The 20308-nt window shown below is 36.8% G+C and overlaps 1 protein-coding gene across 1 annotated transcript in view; it reads right to left on the bottom strand.

Moving 5' to 3' along the window:
• Window positions 1-20308, bottom strand: part of NEK10 (NIMA related kinase 10) — a 302206-nt gene that overhangs the window by 107088 nt on the left and 174810 nt on the right. Inside the window, exon 28 of the mRNA XM_057555449.1 lies at window positions 9791-10004. Coding sequence (XP_057411432.1) covers window positions 9791-10004 — 214 coding nt within the window. The remainder of the gene's footprint in view (window positions 1-9790; window positions 10005-20308) is intronic.

The following is a 20308-nucleotide window of genomic DNA, read 5'->3' as shown; positions in this document are numbered from 1 at the left end:
CCATCCAAAAGCAGAAGCATACACATTCCTTTCAAGCATACATGGAACATTCTCCAGGATAGATCACATGTTAGGCAACAAAATAAGTCTCAGTAAATTTAAGAAAAATGAAATCATATCAAGCGTATTTTCTGACCATAATGTTATGAGACTAGAAACAACTACAAGAAAAAAACTGCAAAATACACAAACACATGAAGGCTAAACAATATGCTACTAAACAACAAATGGATTACTGAAGAAATCAAAGAGGAAATAAAAAAATACTTGTAGACAAAAGAAAATGAAACACAACAGTCCAAAATCTATGGGATGCAGCAAAAGCAGTTCAAAGATTGAAGTTTATAGCAATACAAGCCTACCTTAGGAAACAAGAAAAAATTTAAAAAAACCCACCCAAAACCAAAACCTAACAAACAACCCCCCCCCAAAAACAACAAAAAACCCAACTTAACCTTACACCTAACGGAATTTGAAAAAGAAGAATGAAGAAAACCGAAAGTTAGCAGAAGGAAAGAAAACATAAAGATCAGAGGAGAAATAAATGAAATAGAGATTTAAAAAAAACCCAAGACAAAACAATAAAAAAGATCCGTGAATCTAAGAGCAATTGTCTTGAAAAGATAAACAAAATTGATAAACCTTTAGCCAGATTCACTATGAAAAAAATTAGAAAAAGACAGAGGGTTCATATCAATAAAATCAGAAATGAAAAATGAAAGGTTACAAACACCACAGAAATACAAAGAATCATGAGAGAGTTCTATAAATGATTGTATGCCAATAAAATGGACAACCAAGAAGTAATGGACAAATTCCAAGAAATGTAGAATCTCCCAAGACTGAACCAGGAAAAGATAGAAAACATGAACAGACAAATTACCAGTAATTAAATTAAAATAGTAATAAAAAAATCCAACAAACTAAAGTCCAGGACCAGGTGCTTCACAGGTAAATTCTACCAAACATTTAGAAAAGAGTTAGCACCTATCCTTCACAAACTATTCCAAAAAGTTTCAGAGAAAGGAACACTTCTGAACACATTCTAAAAGGCCAATATCACACTATACCAAAGCCAGACAAAGATATAAAAAAAAGACTACTGACCAATATCACTGATGAACATAAATGCAAAATTCTCAAGAAAATATTAGCAAACCGTATTTAACAATACATTAAAAGGATCATACATCTTCATCAAGTGGGATTTATCTCAGGGATGCAAGAATGGTTCAAATACACAAATCAATCACTGTGAAACACCACATTAACAAAGTGAGGAACTCACCAAGAAGGAAAGATAGAGGACCCAAAGAAAGAAAATAAGAAAATGAAGGAAGAGAAATAACAACCAATACCACAGAAATACCCAAAAACATAAAAAATAAAAGAGAATACTATGAACAATTATATGTTAACAAATTGGACAACCTAGAAGAAATGGACACGTTCTAGACACATAGAGCCTGCCAAAACTGAATCAAAAGGAAATAGATAATTGAACAGACCAATCACTAGAAGTGAAATAGAATCTGTAATAATAATTTAAAAAAACAAAAAAACCTCTCTGCAAACAAAAGTCCAGGACCACATGGCTCCACTGGGGAATTCTATAAACATACAAAGAAGAATATATACCAATCCTTCTCAGAATCTTCCAAAAGACTGAAAAGAAGGGAACACTCCCGCAGTCATTCTATGAAGCCACCATAACCCTGATACTAAAACCAGACAAAGACACTACCAAAAAATAAAATTATAGGCCAATATCTTTGATGGATATAGATGCAAAAGTCCTCAACAAAATATTAGTAAACCAAATCCAACAACACATAAAACTCCTTTTTCACATACGATGATCAAGCTGGATTCATCCCAGGGTCACAGGATGGTTCCACATATGTAAATCAATCAATGTGATACACCATTATCAACAAAAGAAAAGACAAAAACCACATGATCATTTCAATAGATGCTGTAAAAGCATCTGATAAAATTCAACATCCTTTCATGAAAAATACTCTAACCAAAGTGGGTATAGAGTATAATTCAGAATAATAAAACCTATTTATGACAAAAATACAACCAGCATAATACTCAGTGGTGAAAAGTTGAAAGCCTTCCCACTAAATTCAAGGAACAAGACAAGGATACCCACTCTCATGACTTCTATTCAACATAGTATAAAATTTCTGAGCCACAGCAGTCAGACAAGACAAGGAAATTAAAGGTATCCAAATTGGAAGGGAAGAAGTGAAATTGTCATTATATGCAGATGATATGATGCATATACACATATAGAAAAACCTAAAGATTCCACACAAAAATTACTAGAACTGATCAATGAATTCAGCAAGGTAGCAGGATACAAGATTAACATACAGACATTGCTTGCATTTCTTTTCACTAACAATGAAATATCAGAAGAAGAAAGTTAAACAACAAATCCCTTTTAAAATTGCACCATTGATCTATATTTCTGTTTTTGTGCCAGTACTATACTGTCTTGATTACTGTAGCTTTGTAGTATAGTCTTAAGTCAGGGAGCCTGATTCCTCCAGCTCCATTTTTCGTTCTCAAGATTGCTTTGGCTATTCGGGGTCTTTTGTGTTTCATTACAAATTGTGAAATTTTTTGTTCTAGTTCTGTGAAAAATGCCAGTGGTAGTTTGATAGGGATTGCATTGAATCTGTAGATTGCTTTGCGTAGTAGAGTCATTTTCACAATGTTGATTCTTCCAATCCAAGAACATGGTAAATCTCTCCATCTATTTGTATCATCTTTAATTTCTTTCATCAGTGTCTTATAATTTTCTGCATACAGGTCTTTTGTCTCCTTAGTTAGGTTTATTCCTAGATATTTTATTCTTTTTGTTGCAGTGGTAAACGGGAGTGTTTTCTTAATTTCACTTTCAGATTTTTCATCATTAGTGTATAGGAATGCAAGAGATTTCTGTGCATTAATTTTGTATGCTGCTACTTTCCCAAATTCATTGATTAGCTCTAGTAGTTTTCTGGTAGCATCTTTAGGATTCTCTATGTATAGTATCATGTCATGTGCAAACAGTGACAGCTTTACTTCTTCTTTTCTGATTTGGATTTCTTTTATTTCTTTTTCTTCTCTGATTGCTGTGGCTAAAACTTCCAAAACTATGTTGAATAATAGTGGTGAGAGTGGGCAACCTTGTCTTGTTCCTGATCTTAGTGGAAATGGTTTCAGTTTTTCACCATTGGGGACGATGTTGGCTGTGGGTTTGTCATATATGGCCTTTATTATGTTGAGGAAATTTCCCTCTATGCCTACTTTCTGCAGGCCTTTTATCATAAATGGGTGTTGAATTTTGTCGAAAGCTTTCTCTGCAAAACAGAAATATAGATCAATGGAACAGGATAGAAAGCCCAGAGATAAACCCACGCACATATGGTCACCTTATATTTGATAAAGGAGGCAAGCATATACAGTGGAGAAAAGAGAGCCTCTTCAGTAAGTGGTGCTGGGAAAACTGGACAGGTACATGTAAAAGTATGAAATTAGAACACTCCCTAACACCATACACAAAAATAAACTCAAAATGGATTAAAGACCTAAATGTAAGGCCAGACACTATCAAACTCTTAGAGGAAAACATAGGCAGAACACTCTATGATATAAATCACAGCAAGATCCTTTTTGACCCAGCTCCTAGAGAAATGGAAATAAAAACAAAAATAAACTAATGGGACCTAATGAAACTTAAAAGCTTTTGCACAGCAAAGGAAACCACAAACAAGAACAAAAGACAACCCTCAGAATGGGAGAAAATATTTGCAAATGAAGCAACTGACAAAGGATTAATCTCCAAGATTTACAAGCAGCTCATGCAGCTCAATAACAAAAACAAACAAACAACCCAATTCAAAAATGGGCAGAAGACCTAAATAGACATTTCTCCAAAGAAGAGATACAGGTTGCCAACAGACACATGAAAGAATGTTCAATATCACTAATCATTAGAGAAATGCAAATCAAAACTACATTGAGGTATCACCTCACACCGGTCAGATTGGCCATCATCAGAAAATCTGCAAACAATAAATGCTGGAGAGGGTGTGGAGAAAAGGGAACCCTCTTGCACTATTGGTGGGAATGTAAATTGATACAGCCACTATGGAGAACAGTATGGAGGTTCCTTAAAAAACTAAAAATAGAACTACCTTACGACCCAGCAATCCCACTACTGGGCATAAACCCTGAGAAAACCATAATTCGAAAAGAGTCATGTACCAAAATGTTCATTGCAGCTCTATTTACAATAGCCAGGACATGGAAGCAACTTAAGTGTCCATCATTGGATGAATGGATAAAGAAGATGTGGCACATATATACAATGGAATATTACTCAGCCATAAAAAGAAATGAAATGGAGGTATATGTAATGAGGTGGATGGAGTTAGAGTCTGTCATACAGAGTGAAGTGAGTCAGAAAGAGAAAAACAAATACAGTATGCTAACACATATATATGGAATCTAAGAAAAAAAAAAAAGGTCATGGAGAACCTAGTGGTAAGACGGGAATAAAGACACAGACCTACTAGTGAATGGACTTGAGGATATGGGGAGGGGGAAGGGTAAGCTGTGACAAAGTGAGAGAGTGGCATGGACATATATACACTACCAAACGTAAAATAGATAGCTAGTGGGAAGCAGCCACATAGCACAGGGAGATCAGCTCGGTGCTTTGTGACCACCTAGAGGGGTGGGATAGGGAGGGTGGGAGGGAGGGAGATGTAAGAAGGAAGAGATATGGGAACATATGTATATATATATAACTGATTCACTTTGTTATAAAGCAGAAACTAACACACCATTGTAAAGCAATTATACTCCAATAAAGATGTTAAAAAATAAATAAATAAAATAAAATAAAATTGCACCAAACAAACGAAATAGTACTTAGGCATAAACCTGACCAAGGAGGTGAAAGACTTATATCCCGAAAACTATAAAATATTTTTAAAGGAAATTGAAGATGATTAGAAGAAATAGAAAGATATCCCATGATCCTGGAATGAAAGAATTAATATTATTAAAATGGCCATACTACCCAAAGCAATCTACAGATTTAATACAAGCCCTATCAAATTACCCATGACATTTTTCAATGAACTAGAACAAATAATCCTAAAATTTATATGGAACCACAGAAAGATCCAGAATTGCCAAAGTAATCCTGAGGAAAAAAGAAGAGAGCTAGAGGCATAACCCTCACAGACTTCAGACAATACTACAAAGCTACAGCAATCAAAACTGCATGGTATTGGCACAAAAAGAGACATATAGATCAATGCAATAGAAGAGAGAGCTCAGAAATAAACCCACACACCTATGGTCAATTAATCTTTGACAAAGGAGCCAAGAAAATACAATGGAGAAAAGACAGTCTCTTCAGGAAGTGGTGGTGGGAAAGCTGAATAGCTGCATGTAAATAAATGAACTTAGAACACATCCTCAAACCATACACAAAAATAAACTCAAAATGGCTTAAAGGGTTAACTATAAGACATGACACCATAAAACTCCCAGAAGATAACATAGGCAGAATACTCTTTGACATTAATTGTAGCAATATTTTTTTGGATCTGTCTCCTAAAGCAAAAGAAATAAAAGCAAAAATAAACAAATGGGACCTAATCAAAGGAAACAAAACAAAAAGACAACCTACAGACTGGGAAAATATTTGCAAATGATGCGACTGAGAAGGGAATAAACTCCAAAATACACAAACAGCTCATACAACTCAATATCCAAAAAACAAACAACCCAATCAAAAAATGGACAGAAGATCTAAATTGACATTTCTCTAAAAAAGGCATAGAGATGGCCAAAAGGCACATGAAAAGATGCTCAATATTGCTAATTATTAGAGAAATGCAAGTCAAAACTACAATGAGATATCACTTCACACCAGTCTGAATGATCATCATCAAAAAGTCTATAAATAATAAGTGCTGGAGAGGGTGTGGAGAAAAGGGAATTCTCCTACACTGTTGGTAGGAATGTAAATTTGTGCAGCTACTACAGAGAGCAGTATAGATGTTCCTCAAAACACTAAAAATAGAGTTGCCATATGATCCAGCAATCCCACTCCTGGGCATATATCCAAAGAAAACTCTAATTTGAAAAGATACACGCACCCCAATGTTCATAGCAGCACTATTTACAATAGCCAAAACATGGAAGCAACCTAAATGTCCATCAACAGATGAATGGATAAAAAAGATATGGTATATATGTATACAATGAAATATTACCCAGACATAAAAAAGAATAAAATAATGTAATTTGCAGCAACGTGAATGAACCTAGAGATTATCATACTAAGTGAAGTCAGAGAAAGACAAATATCACGATATCACTTATATGTGGAATCTAAAAAAAGTGACACAAACGAACTTATTTACAAAACAGAAACAGATTCACAGACACAGAAAACAAACTTATGGTTACCAAAGGGGAAAAGAGGAGGGATAAATTAGGAGTTTGGGATTAACAAATACACACTATTATATATAAAGTAGAAAAACAACCAGGACCTACTCTATGGAACAGGGAACTATATTCAATATCTTGTAATAACCTATAATGGAATAGAGTCTGATAAAGAATAACATATATATAGAAAAACTGAATCACCCTGCTGTACACCAGAAACTATCACAACACTGTAAATCAACTCTACTTAAAAAAAAAGAAATTGAAGAATAAAAATCATATGATCATCTTAATAGATGCAGAAAAAGGTTTTGACAAAATTCAACATCCACTTACAAACTCTCCACAAACTGGGTATAGAGGGAACATACCTCATCATAATAAAGGCCATATATGATAAACCCACAGCTAACAGCCTACTAAACAGTGAAGAGCTAAAAGCATTTCCTTTAAGATCAGGAACAAGACAAGGATGCCCATTCTTGCCCCCTTTTTTCAACATAATATTGGAAGTCCTAGCCATAGAAATCAGACAAGAAAAAGAAGCAAATGGAATCCAAATTGAAAAGAAAGAAGTAAAACTGTCTCTATTTGTAGATGACGTGGTACTAAACATAGAAAATCTTAAAGGCAGCACCAAAAAACTACTATAACTCATCAATGAATTCTGTAAAGTTTCAGGATACAAAATTAATATACAGAAATCTGTTACATTTCTACACATTAAGAACAAACTAGCAGAAAGAGAAATTAGGAAAACAATTCCATTTACCATCCATCAAAAAAAAATACCTAGGAATAAATCTAATTAAGGAGGTCAAAACTCCTTAATTGGAGTTGGAAAACTGGACAAATTTAAGACATTAAAGCATTGGAAAACTCTAAGACACTGATGAAAAAAACTGAAGAGGACAAAAAAGATGACAAGAGATACTGTGTCCATGGATTGGAAGAATTAACATTGTAAAAATGATCATACTACCTAAGGCAATGTACAGATTCAATGCAATCCCTATCAAAATACCAGTGGCCTTTTTCATAGAAGTAGAAAAAAAATTCTAAAGTGTGTATGGAAACATAAAAGTTCTTAAATAGCCAAAGCAATCTTGAGAAAAACCTCAGAGCTGGAGGTATCATACTCTCTTCAGACTATATTACAAAGCTACAGTCATCAATACAGTATGGTATTGGCACAAAAATGGATACATAGATCAACAGGTCAGAATAGAGAGCCTGGAATAAACCCATGCACTTCTGGTCTATTAATCTATGACAAAGAAGGCAAGAATATACAGTGGGGAAAAGACAGTCTCTTCAATAAGTGGTGCTAGGAATACTGGACAGCTACATTTAAAGGAATGAAATTAAAACATTTTCTCACAGCATATAGAAAAATAACCTCAAAATGGATTAAAGACCTAAATGTAAGACTGGAAGCAATAAAACTCCTAGAAGAAAACATAAGCAGAATACTATAAAGAAGATGTGGTACATATATATGCAGTAGAACACCACTCAGCCATAAAAAAGAATGAAATTTTGCTGTTTGCAACCAAATGGATGGACCTGGAGGGTATTATGCTTAGTGAAATAAGTCAGACAGAGAAAAACAAATACTGTATGATATTACTTGTATGTGGAATCTCAGAAAAATAAAACAAACAAATGAATATAATAAAACAAATAGACTCACATATATAGAGAACAAACTAGTGGTTTCCAGTGGGGAGATGGAAGGAGGAGGGGCAAGATAAGGGTAGGGAATTAGGAGATACAAACTATTAGGTATAAAATAAATAAGATATAAGGATGCTATGTACAGAACTGGGAATATAGCTAATATTTTATAAAAACTTTAAATGGAGTATAAATGGAAAAATTATGAACCACTATGTTATATACCTGAAAGTAATATAGTATTGTAAATCAACTATACCTCAATTAAAAAAAAAAAAGAAAAGTGAGGGGGCTTCCCTGGTGGCTCAGTGGTTGAGAATCTGCCTGCAGGGGACACGGGTTCGAGCCCTGGTCTGGGAATATCCCACATGCCGTAAAGCAACTAGGCCCGTGAGCCACAATTACTGATCCTGCGCGTCTGGAGCCCGTGCTCCACAACAAGAAAGGCCACGATAGTGAGAAGCCCGTGCACCGCGATGAAGAGTGGCCCCCGCTTGCCGCAACTGGAGAAAGCCCTCACACAGAAACTAAGACCCAACACAGCCATAAATAAATAAATAATTTTAAAAAAGAGAAGTGAAATAAAAGGTATGACTGTACTAAAAACATAAAAAATGAAATAAAATTTTTAAAAACCCACCAAAATTATATTGATTGAATCTTTAACTTCCGGATTCCAAGTATGGCAAGATAAACCCACCAAATAGTATTGCTTTCCTTCTAAAAAAAAAAAAAAAAAAGTTTGCTGGAAATGCTGTTATTCAAGAAATCAAAATTGGCTCTTCTTGGAGACTAATTCTTATATAATTTTCCCAGCTGAGGCAGATCCTGGAAAGGAATTTAATGACCAGGTATCCTGATCAAGGATGGGCTTTGTGACCCTATTGTGCTGGGCCCATCCCCAGGAGGGTTAAAAAAGAACATTTATGGGTTGAAGGGCCCCTTACTAAATCCCTGCTTTCAGGGAACCCAGAGCGTGAGTGAAGGATAAGTCATGGGTCATGATACAACAAAGGCAGAGAGAAAATAGAACAAGGGCGTCACAGGCACCATCACATGCACTTGCGGAAATCTGTGGCTTTGGCATCCCTTTTTCAAGTATACTCAGAAATAAACTTAAATATCAAAATAATTTAAAGGTTAATGTCAAGAAAAATAAAAGCACATATTCTGATTTGTACCATGGAAAAATTATTACCACCAAAAACAGTAATGAAATCAATTACACAGACTAATAAGAAAAAAATTTTAAGGCAAATATTATTTCCTTCTTTAAACTGACATACAATATTTTCATCTATATTTCCAAGATTGTTGAATAAATTGAATATAAGCAGTCACTGCTACTTATACAAAGATCATATTACAAACTTAATGAATTTCTAAAATATCTTTTTGATACCTCTGGTTTTGTAATATACAACAAATTATGGGTTAGTTCTTTGGAACATCAATTATATTGACTTAATTTTAACTATAAGATATCAAAATGGATGCAAATATGTATCTCTATAATAGTGAAATATTACAGTAGCAATTAATATTTTTCTAACTTAAGATGAATTTTCCTCAACACAAGCAAGAACAGCCTCAGACAGTCCATCAGAATGCATCCTGAAGAGATTGAAAGATTTCCACTTACTTGAGAGAGCAGAGCCGGCTCGTGCTGACACATGACTGTGTTCCGGTTGGCTTCCATAAAATACCTCTGTGTGCGTCTCCGTTCCCGTTCCAGCTTCTTCTCCAAGGCCAGCTGGGATGCGGATAAGTTATCTACATACTTCATCATGACATCTGATATCATGGAGCTGACTTCTACAATATCTGGGCGGGTTTCTGCATCAGGAGTGAGGCATCTAAGGGAAGATAACCTAATTACAGCCCTCTGGTCAAAATCGGGACCAGGCCATGGGGTGTGAAGGGCCAAGTTTAAATTCTGCTATGTATCCCCCATGATGTTTGCACCTAAGAGAACCTGGGCAAGGTGGACATCAAGCATAGCTTTGCATCGAAGACCTCTCAAAAGGCATTTGGAAAGTTTGGGGAGGAGAGGGAGCAGCACTGTTCTCTTTGCAGCTAGGCTGGTGGGCAAGGGTTACAGGCTGCACAGGAAGCTGCTCCCAGTCTCAGGATGGGCAGGTGGGGTCTGCGTCTCCTTGTGTAACTGGTTATTTTCTAAAACCACTCCAACTCATTGGCCAGTTAAACAAAGAATGATCTCAATAATATAGGCCCTGATGATCACACCTGATGCACCAAAAGGAAGGCAGGATTCTTGGGGGTGGAATAACAACTTTTTGGCCTTTTCCAGCTGTATAGGGGCAATGTCAACAACTTTGATTAGTGAGAGTCTTACAAAGCATGATGTCATAAAAATAAAATTCGACCCAGTTACTTAGAGGTTTAAGGTGTGTTTCATAATTTTTAACAGTAGATAATTTGACACATCACATGCTAAAATTTTCTCGAATTTTGGCGGTAGAAAATATCAATCAGCCTGCTAACGGGAGCATTGTTTCTGTCACAGCTAAACACTAAGAGAAGGCTATTCTAGATGCTTGTGGAACCAATTATCAAGATCACTGGTTAGCATAATTTAAAACATTCTGGCACTCACTAAAATATTTGTCTATCTTTTTTGTTCAAAAGCTCTAATTTCAATGAAGTTATGTGTACTTCTCAATAAAATTTAACTTATTTGGACTTTGACTAAAAGATCTAATTTTCACATCTTGTATTTGATTTAGCAACCCAAAGTTAATACAACTTTCAACTATACTAATGTCTCCAGGCAAGATTTAAGAATTATTACTCACAATTACTATTAATAACAGAAGTGAAAATAACACTCTAACTTGTCATTTTTCTAATTATTCGTCCTTGAGTTTTCTTTGCATTTATTTATTTATTTTATTTTTCTTTTATTTTAAATTGTAGATGATTTACAATGTTAGTTTCAGGTATACAACATAGTGATTGAATATTTTTATAGACTGTATTCCATTTAAATTTATTATAAAATACTGGCTATAGTCCCTGTGCTGTACAATATATATCCTTGTATCTATTTCATACTTAGTAGTGTACCTCTTAATCCCCTTCCCCTATCTTGCCTCTCCCCCAACCCCTCTACCCACTGGTTTGTTCACTGTATCTGTGAGTCTGTCCTATTTTGTTATATTCATTCATTTGTTTTACTTTTTAGATTAATATATGTGATAACATACAGTATATGTCTTTCTCTGTCTGACTTAGCTCAATTAGCATGATACCCTCTAAGTCCATCCATGTAGTTGCAAATGGCGAAATTTCGTTCTTTTTTATGGCTGAGATAATTCCTATATATTTTATTCTTTTTGAAGCAACCATAAACGGCATTATTTTCTTGCATTCCCTTTCTGAGAATTCATTATTATATGTTGTTTAAAAAATAACAGATTTCCATATAATAATGTTGTATCCTGATTTACTGAATCACTTAGTAGTTCTAATAGTTTTTTGGTGGAGAACTTAGGGTTTTATATATATAGTATCATGTCATCTGCAAATAGTGACAATTTTACTTTTTCCCTTCCAATTTGGATGCCTTTTATTTCTTTTTCTTGTCTGATTGCTGTGCTTAGAAATTCCAGTACTATGTTAAATAGAAATGGTGAGAGTGGGCAGTCTTGTCTTGTACCTGATTTTAGAGACAATCTAATGATAACCCTGCTGGTATCCTAGGTGGTAGGGGTAGGGTTTTTGTTTTTGTTTTTGTTTTTCCTTTCAGTACGTTAAATGTATCATACCACTCCCTTCTGGCCTGCAATGTTTCTGCAGAAAAATCAGCTGAAAGCCTTATGGAAGTAACCTGTAACTGACTGTTTTTCTCTTGCTGCCTTTATTTTATTTTATTTTTTTCTTTTTATTCTTTTTTAAAACATCTTTATTGGAGTATAATTGCTTTACAACGGTGTGTTAGTTTCTGCTTTATAACAAAGTGAATCAGCTATACATATACATATACATATATCCCCATATCTCCTCCCTCTTGCGTCTCCTTCCCCCCACACTCCATAACCCACCCCTCTAGGTGGTCACAAAGCACTGAGCTGAAATCCCTGTGCTATATGGCTGCTTCCCAGTAGCTATCTATTTTACATTTGGTAGTGTATCTATGTCCATGTCACTCTCTCATTTCATCCCAGCTTACACTTCCCCCTCCTGGTGTCCTCAAGTCCATTCTTCACGTCTGCATCTTTTTTCGTGTCCTGCCCCTAGGATCTTCAAAACCATTTTTTTTATATTCCATATATATGTGTTAGTATATGGTATTTGTTTTTCTCTCTCTAACTTACTCCACTCTGCATGACATACTCTAGGTCCATCCACCTCACTAAAAATAACTCAAGTTCGTGTCTTTTTATGGCCGAGTAATATTCCATTGTATATATGTGCCACATCTTCTTTATCCATTCATCTGTCGATGGACACTTAGGTTGCTTCCATGTCCTGGCTATAGTAAATAGAGCTGCAATGAACATTGTGGTACATGACTCTTTATGAATTATGGTTTTCTCAGGGTATATGCCCAGGAGAGGGATTGCTGGGTTGTATGGTAGTTCTATTTTTAGTTTTTTAAGGAACCTCAATACTGTTCTCCATAGTGGCTGTATCAATTTACATTCCCACCAACAGTGCAAGAGGGTTCCCTTTTCTCCACACCCTCTCCATCATTTATTATTTGTACATATTTTGATGATGGCCATTCAGACTGGTGTGAGGTGAAACATCATTTTAGTTTTGATTTGCATTTCTCTAATGATTAGTGATGTTGAGCATTCTTTCATGTGTTTGTTGGCAATCTGTATATCTTCTTCAGAGAAATGTCTATTTAGGTCTTCTGCCTATTTTTGGATTGGGTTTTTTGCTTTTTGATATTGAGCTGCATGAGCTGCTTGTATATTTTGGAGATTAATCTCTGTCAGTTGCTTCATTTGCAAATATTTTCTCCCACTCTGAGGGTTGTCTTTTGTTCTTGTTTATGGTTTCCTTTGCTATGCAAAAGCTTTTAAGTTTCATTAGGTCCCATTAGTTTATTTTTGTTTTTATTTCCATTTCTCTAGGAGGTGGGTCAAAGAGGATCTTGCTGTGATTTATGTCATGGAGTGTTCTGCCTATGTTTTCCTCTAAGAGTTTTAAAGTGTCTGGCCTGACATTAAGGTTTTTAATCCATTTTGAGTTTATTTCTGTGTATGGTGTTAGGAAGTGTTCTAATTTCATTCTTTTACATGGAGCTGTCCAGTTTTCCCAGCAGCACTTATTGAAGAGCCTGTCTTTTCTCCATTGTATACTCTTGCCTCCTTTATCAAAGATAAGGTGACCATATGTGCGTGGGTTTATCTCTGGGCTTTCTATCCTGTTCCATTGATCTATATTTCTGTTTTTGTGTCAGTATCATAATGTCTTGATTACTGCAGGTTTGTAGTATAGTCTGAAGTCTGGGAGACTGATTCCTCCAGCTCCATTTTTCTTTCTCAAGATTGCTTTGGCTATTCAGGGTCTTTAGTTTTTCCATACAAATTGTGAAATCTTTTGTTCTAGTTCTGTGAAAAATGTCATTGGTAGTTTGATAGGGATTGCATTGAATCCGTAGATTGCTTTGGGTAGTATAGTCATTTTCATAATATTGATTCTTCCAATCCAAGAACATGGTATATCTCTCCATATATTTGTATCATCTTTAATTTCTTCCATCAGTGTCTTATAGTTTTCCGCATACAGGACTTTTGTCTCCAGAGGTAGGTTTATACCTAGGTATTTTATTCTTTTTGTTGCAATGGTAAATGGGAGTGTTTCCTTAACTTCTCTTTCAGATTTTTCATCATTAGTGAATAGGAATGCAAAAGATTTCTGTGCATTAATTTTGTATCTTGCTACTTTACCAAATTCACTGATTAGCTCTAGTTGTTTTCTGGTAGCATCTTTAGGATTCTCTATGTATAGTATCATGTCATCTGCAAACAGTGACAGCTTTACTTCTTTTCGATTTGGATTCCTTTTATTTCTTTTTCTTCTCTGATTGCTGTGGCTAAAACGTCCAAAACTATGTTGAATAATAGTGGTGAGAGTGGACAGCCTTGTCTTGTTCCTGATCTTAGAGGAAATGGTTTCAGTTATTCACCATTGAGAACGATACTGTCTGTGGGTTTGTCATATATGGCCTTTATTATTTTGAGGTAAGTTCCCTCTATGCCTGCTCTCTGGAGGGTTTTTATCATAAATGGGTGTTGAATTTTGTCAAGAGCTTTTCTGCATCTATTGAGATGATCATATGGTTTTTAATCCTTCAGTTTGTTAATATGATTTATCACATTGATTGATTTGCATATATTGGAGATTTCTTGCGTTCCTGGGATAAATCCCACTTGATCATGGTGTATGCTCCTTTTAATGTGCTGTTGGATTCTGTTTGCTAGTATTTTGTTGAGGATTTCTGCATCTATGTTCATCAGTGATACTGGCCTGTAGTTTTCTTTCTTCGTGACATCTTTGTCTGATTTTGGTATCAGGGTGATGGTGGCCTCATAGAATGAGTTTGGGAATGCTCCTCCCTCTTCTATATTATGGAAGAGTTTGAGAAGGATAGGTGTTAGGTCTTCTCTAAATGTTTGATAGAAATTGCCTGTGAAGCCATCTGGCTTTTGTTTGTTGGAGGATTTTTAATCACAGTCTCAAGTTCAGGGTTTGTGATTGGTCTGTTTATATTTTCTATTTCTTCCTGGTTCAGTCTCAGAGGCTGTGCTTTCCTAAGAGTTTGTCCATTTCTTCCAGGTTGTCCATTTCATTGACATATAGTTGCTTGTAGTAATCTCTCATGACCCTTTGTATTTCTGCAGTGTCAGTTGTTACTTCTCCTTTTTCATTTCTAATTCTATTGATTTGAGTCTTCTCCGTTTTCTTCTTGATGAGTCTGGATAATGGTTTCTCAATTTTGTTTATCTTCTCAAAGAACCAGCTTTTAGTTTTATTGATCTTTGCTATTGTTTCCTTCATTTACTTTTTATTTATGTCTGATCTGATGTTTATGATTTCTTTCCTTCTGCTAACTACGGTGGTTTTTTGTTCTTCTTATTGCTTTAGGAATAAGGTTAGGTTGTTTATTTGAGAGGTTTCTTGTTTCTTGAGGTAGGATCGTATTGCTATAAACTTCCCTCTTAGAATTGCTTTTGCTGCATCCCATAGGTTTTGGGTCATCGTGTTTTCACTGTCATTTGTTTCTAGGTATCTCTCAATTTCCTCTTTGATTTCTTCAGTGATTTATTGGTTATTTAGTAGTGAATTGTTTAGCCTCCATGTGTTTGTATTTTATAGATTTTTTCCTGCAATTGATATCTAGTCTCATAGCGTTGTGGTTGGAATAGATACTTGACACAATTTCAATTTTCTTAATTTACCAAGGCTTGATTTGTGACCCAAGATATGATCTATCCTGGAGAATGTTCCTTGAGCACTTGAGAAGAAAGTGTATTGTGTTATTTTTGTATGTAATGTCCTATAAACATCAATTAAGTCCATCTTGTTTAATGTATCATTTAAAGCTTGTGTTTTCTTATTTATTTTTATTTTGGATGATCTGTCCACTGGTGAAAATGGGGTGTTAAAGTCCCCTACTATGATTGTGTTTCTGTCGATTTCCCCTTTTATGGCTGTTAGCATTTCCCTTATGTATTGAGGTGCTCCTATGTTGGGTGCATATATATTTTTAATTGTTGTATCTTCTTCTTGGATTGATCCCTTGATCGTTACGTAGTATCCTTCTTTGTCTCTGGTAATAAACTTTATTTTAAAACCTATTTTGTCTGATATGAGAATTGCTACTCCAGTTTTCTTTTGATTTCCATTTGCATGGAATATCTCTTTCCATCCCCTCACTTTCAGTCTGTATGTGTCCCTAGGTCTGAAGTGGGTCTCTTGTAGACAGCATATATATGGGTCTTCTTTTTGTATGCATTCAGCCAGTCTATGTCTTTTGGTTGGGGCATTTAATCCATTTACATTTATGTAGTTTTCTATATGTATGTTCCTATTACCATTTTCTTAATTATTTTGTGTTTGTTATTGTAGGCCCCTTCCTTCTCTTGTGTTTCCCGCCTAGAGAAGTTCCTTTAACATTTGTAAAGCTAAAGTTGTAAAGCCAGTTTGGTGGTGCTGAATTCTCTCAGCTTTTGCTTGTCTGTAAAGGTGTTAATTTCTCCATCAAATTTGCATGAGATCCTTGCTGGGTACAGTAATCTTGGTTGTAGGTTTTTCCCTTTAATCACTTCAAATATGTCCTGCCAGTCCCTTCTGGCTTGCAGAGTTTCTGCTCAAAGATCACCTGTTAACCTTATGTGGATTCCCTTGCATGTTATTTGTTGTTTTTCCCTTGCTGCTTTTAATATTTTTTCTTTGTATTTAATTTTTTAAAATAAATTTATTTATTTATTTATATTTATTTTTTGGCTGTATTGGGTCTTCGTTTCTGTGCGAGGGCTTTCTCTAGTTGCGGTGAGCAGGGGCCACTCTTCATCGTGGTGTGCGGGCCTCTCACTGTCGCAGCCTCTCTTGTTGCGGAGCACAGGCTCCAGACGCGCAGGCTCAGTGGTTGTGGCTCACGGGCTTAGTCGCTCCACGGCATGTGGGATCTTCCCAGACCAGGGCTCGAGCCCGTGTCCTCTGCACTGGCAGGCAGATTCCCAACCACTGCACCACCAGGGAAGCCCTGTATTTAATTTTTGATAGTTTGCTCAATTCTTTTCATTCTTTTTTCTTTATTCTTCTTTGCGGTAGTTATTTCCACTATTTTATTTTCTAGATCACTTATCCGTTATTCTGCCTCAGTTATTCTGCTATTGACTCCTTCTAGAAAAATTTTAATTTCATTTATTGTGTTCTTCATCATTGTTTGTTTGCTCTTTAGTTCTTCTAGGTCCTTGTTAAATGTTTCCTGTATTTTCTCCATTCTACTTCCAAGATTTTAGATCATCTTTACCATCATTACTCTGAATTCTTTTTCATGTAGACTGCCTATTTCCTCTTCATTTGTTTGGCCTGGTGGGTTTTTACCTTGCTCCTTCATCTGTTGTGTGTTTCTCTGTCTTCTCATTTTGCTTTTCTTACTGTGTTTGGGGTCTCCTTTTCGCAGGCTGTACATTCGTAGTTCCTGTTGTTTTTACTGTCTGCCACCAGTGGCTAAGTTTGGTTCAGTGGGTTGTGTAGGCTTCCCGGTGAAGGGGCCTGGTGCCTGTATTCTGGTGGATGAGGCTGAATCTTGTCTTTCTGGTGGGCAGGACCACGTCCAGTGGTGTGTTTTGGGGTGTCTGTGACCTTATTATGATTTTAGGCAGCCTCTCTGCTAATGGGTGGGGTTGTGTTCCCTTCTTGCTAGGTGTTTGGCATAGGGTGTCCCGCACTGTAGCTTGCAGGTTCTTGAGTGGAGATGGGTCTTAGCACTTACATGGAGATCTTTGGGAGAGCTTTCGCTGTTTGATATTATGTGGAGCTGGGAGGCCTGTGGTGGACCAATGTCCTGAACTTGGCTCTCCCACCTCAGAGGCACAGGCCTGACACCCGGCTGGAGCAACAAGATCCTGTCAGCCCCACGGCTCAGAAGAAAAGGGAGAAAAATAGAAAGAAAGAAAGAAAAATAAATAAAATACAGTTATTAAAATAAAAATATTATTAATAATTTAAAAAAATGAAAAGTAATAAAAAAAGAAAAAAAGAGAAAGAAAGAAAGAAGAGAGTAACCAAACCAAAAAACAAATCCACCAATGATAACAAGTGTTAAAAACTATACAAAAAATTAAAAAGAAAAAAAAAACGGACTGACAGAACCCTAGGACAAATGTAAAAGCAAAGCTATACAGACAAAATCACACAAAGAAGCATACACATACACACTCACAAAAAGAGAAAAAGGAAAAAAAATCTACATATAAAAAAAAGAAAACAAAAGAAAACAAAAAGGAAGAGAGCCACCAAATCAATAAACAAATCTACCCATGATAATAAATTCTAAATACTAAATTAAGATAAACATAAAACCAGAAACAAATTAGATACAGAAGCAAACCCCAAGTCTACAGTTGCTCTTAAAGTCCACTGCCTCAAATTTGGGATTATTTCTTGTCTATTCAGGTATTCCAGTGATGCAGAGTATATCAAGTTGGTTGTGGAGATTTAATCCACTGCTCCTGAGGCTGCCGGGAGAAATTTCCCCTTCTCTTCTTTGTTCACACAGCTCTTGGGGTTTGGCTTTGGATTTGGCCCTGCCTCTGCGTATAGTTCGCCTGAGGGTGTCTGTTCTCTCCCACACAGGGCGGGGTTAAAGTAGCAGCTGATTAGGGGGCTCTGGCTCACTCAGGCCAGGGGGTAGGGATGGGTATGAAATGGAGGGCGAGCCTGTGGCAGCAGAGGCCAGCATGATGTTGCAACAGCTTGAGGCGCACCGTGTATTCTCCCGGGGAATTTGTCCCTGGATCACTGGACCCTGGCAGTGGCGGGCTGCAGTTTCCTGGGAGGGGAGGTGTGGGTAGTGACCTGTGCTTGCACACAGGCTTCTTGGTGGCTGCAGCAGCAGCCTTAGCGTTTCATGCCCATCTCTGATGTCTGCACTGGTAGCCGCGGCTCACACCCATCTCTGGAGCTTGTTTAGGTGGTGGTCTTAATCCCCTCTCCTCGTGCACCCCCAAAACAATGGTCTCTTGCCTCTTAGGCAGGTCCAGACTTTTTCCCGGACTCCCTCCCAGCTAGCTGTGGCACACTAGCCCCCTTCAGGCTGTGTTCATGCAGCCAATCCCAGTCCTCTCCCTGGGATCTGACCTCCAAAGCTGGAGCCTAAGCTGCCAGCCCCCACCCACCCTGGCAGGTGAGCAGACAAGCGTCTCAGGCTGGTGAGTGCTGGTCGGCACTGATCCTCTCTGCAGGAATGTCTCCACTTTGTCCTCTGCACCCCTATTGCTGTGCTCTCCTCCATGGCTCCGAAGCTTCCCCCCTGCCACCCCCAGTCTCCACCAGTAAAGGGGCTTCCTAGTGTGTGGAAACTTTTCCTCCTTCACAGCTCCCTCCCAGAAGTGCAGGTCCCATCCCTATTCTTTTGTCTCTGTTTTTCTTCTTCGTTTGCCCTACCCAGGTTCGTGGGGAGTTTCTTGCCTTTGGGGAAGTCTGAGGTCTTCTGCCAGCGTTCAGTAGGTGTTCTCTAGGAGTTGTTCCTCATGTAGATGTATTTCTGATGTATTTGTGGGGAGGAAGGTGATCTCTACATCTTACTCCTCCGCCATCTTGAAGGTCTCTCCTCTTGCTGCCTTTAGAATCCTCTCTTTAACTTTTGCCATTTTAATTATGATAGGTCTTGTTGGGGGTCTCTTTGTGTTCATCTTGTTTGGGACTCTCTGTGCTTCCTGTACCTGAATATGTTTCCTTCTTCAGCATCAGGAAGTTTTCAGCCGTAATTTCATCAAATATATTTTCTACCCCTTTCTCTCTCTCTTCTCCTTCTGGGACCCATATTATGTGAATGTTAGTATACATGTTGTCCTAGAGGTCCCTTAAACAAGTCTCATTTCTTAATATCTATTTTTCTTTTTGCTGTTTTGATTGGGTGATTTCCATTATTCCATCTCCCAGGTCACTAGTATGCTCTTCTGTTTGTATCACTTAATCTGCTGTTAATTCCCTCTACTGTATTTTTCATTTCAGTTATTATATTCTTCAGTTCTGTCTGTTTTTTAAACAAATATTTTCTAGTTCTTTGTTAACATTCTCACTGTGTTCATGTACTCTTTTTTCCCCCAAGTTCAGTTAGCATTTTCATTACTATTGCTTTGAACTCTTTATCAGGTAAATTATTTACCTCTAGTTCATTAAGATTTTCTTTTCATGTTTTTTTTCTTATTTCTTTTGAAACATAGTCTTCTCTGTCTTCTCATTTTGTTTGACTTTCTCTGTCACTATAAAATTAGGTGAAATAGTTACCTACTCTGTCCTTGTGTGGGAGTGTCCCTATGAAGTCTTTGTGTGCCCAGTGGCCTTGGTGGGAGAGCTGGGTCTGACATTAGCATAGGCCACGTCTTCTCCCAGTGTGTGCTGGCAGCTACCACCTAGGTGGGAGGTAGGGGCAGAGTTGGAGGGGCTAGAG

The sequence above is a fragment of the Balaenoptera acutorostrata genome, chromosome 10 (genome assembly GCF_949987535.1).
Source record: "Balaenoptera acutorostrata chromosome 10, mBalAcu1.1, whole genome shotgun sequence".
NCBI lineage: Eukaryota > Metazoa > Chordata > Mammalia > Artiodactyla > Balaenopteridae > Balaenoptera > Balaenoptera acutorostrata.
This window is presented reverse-complemented; position numbering and strand designations above follow the sequence as displayed.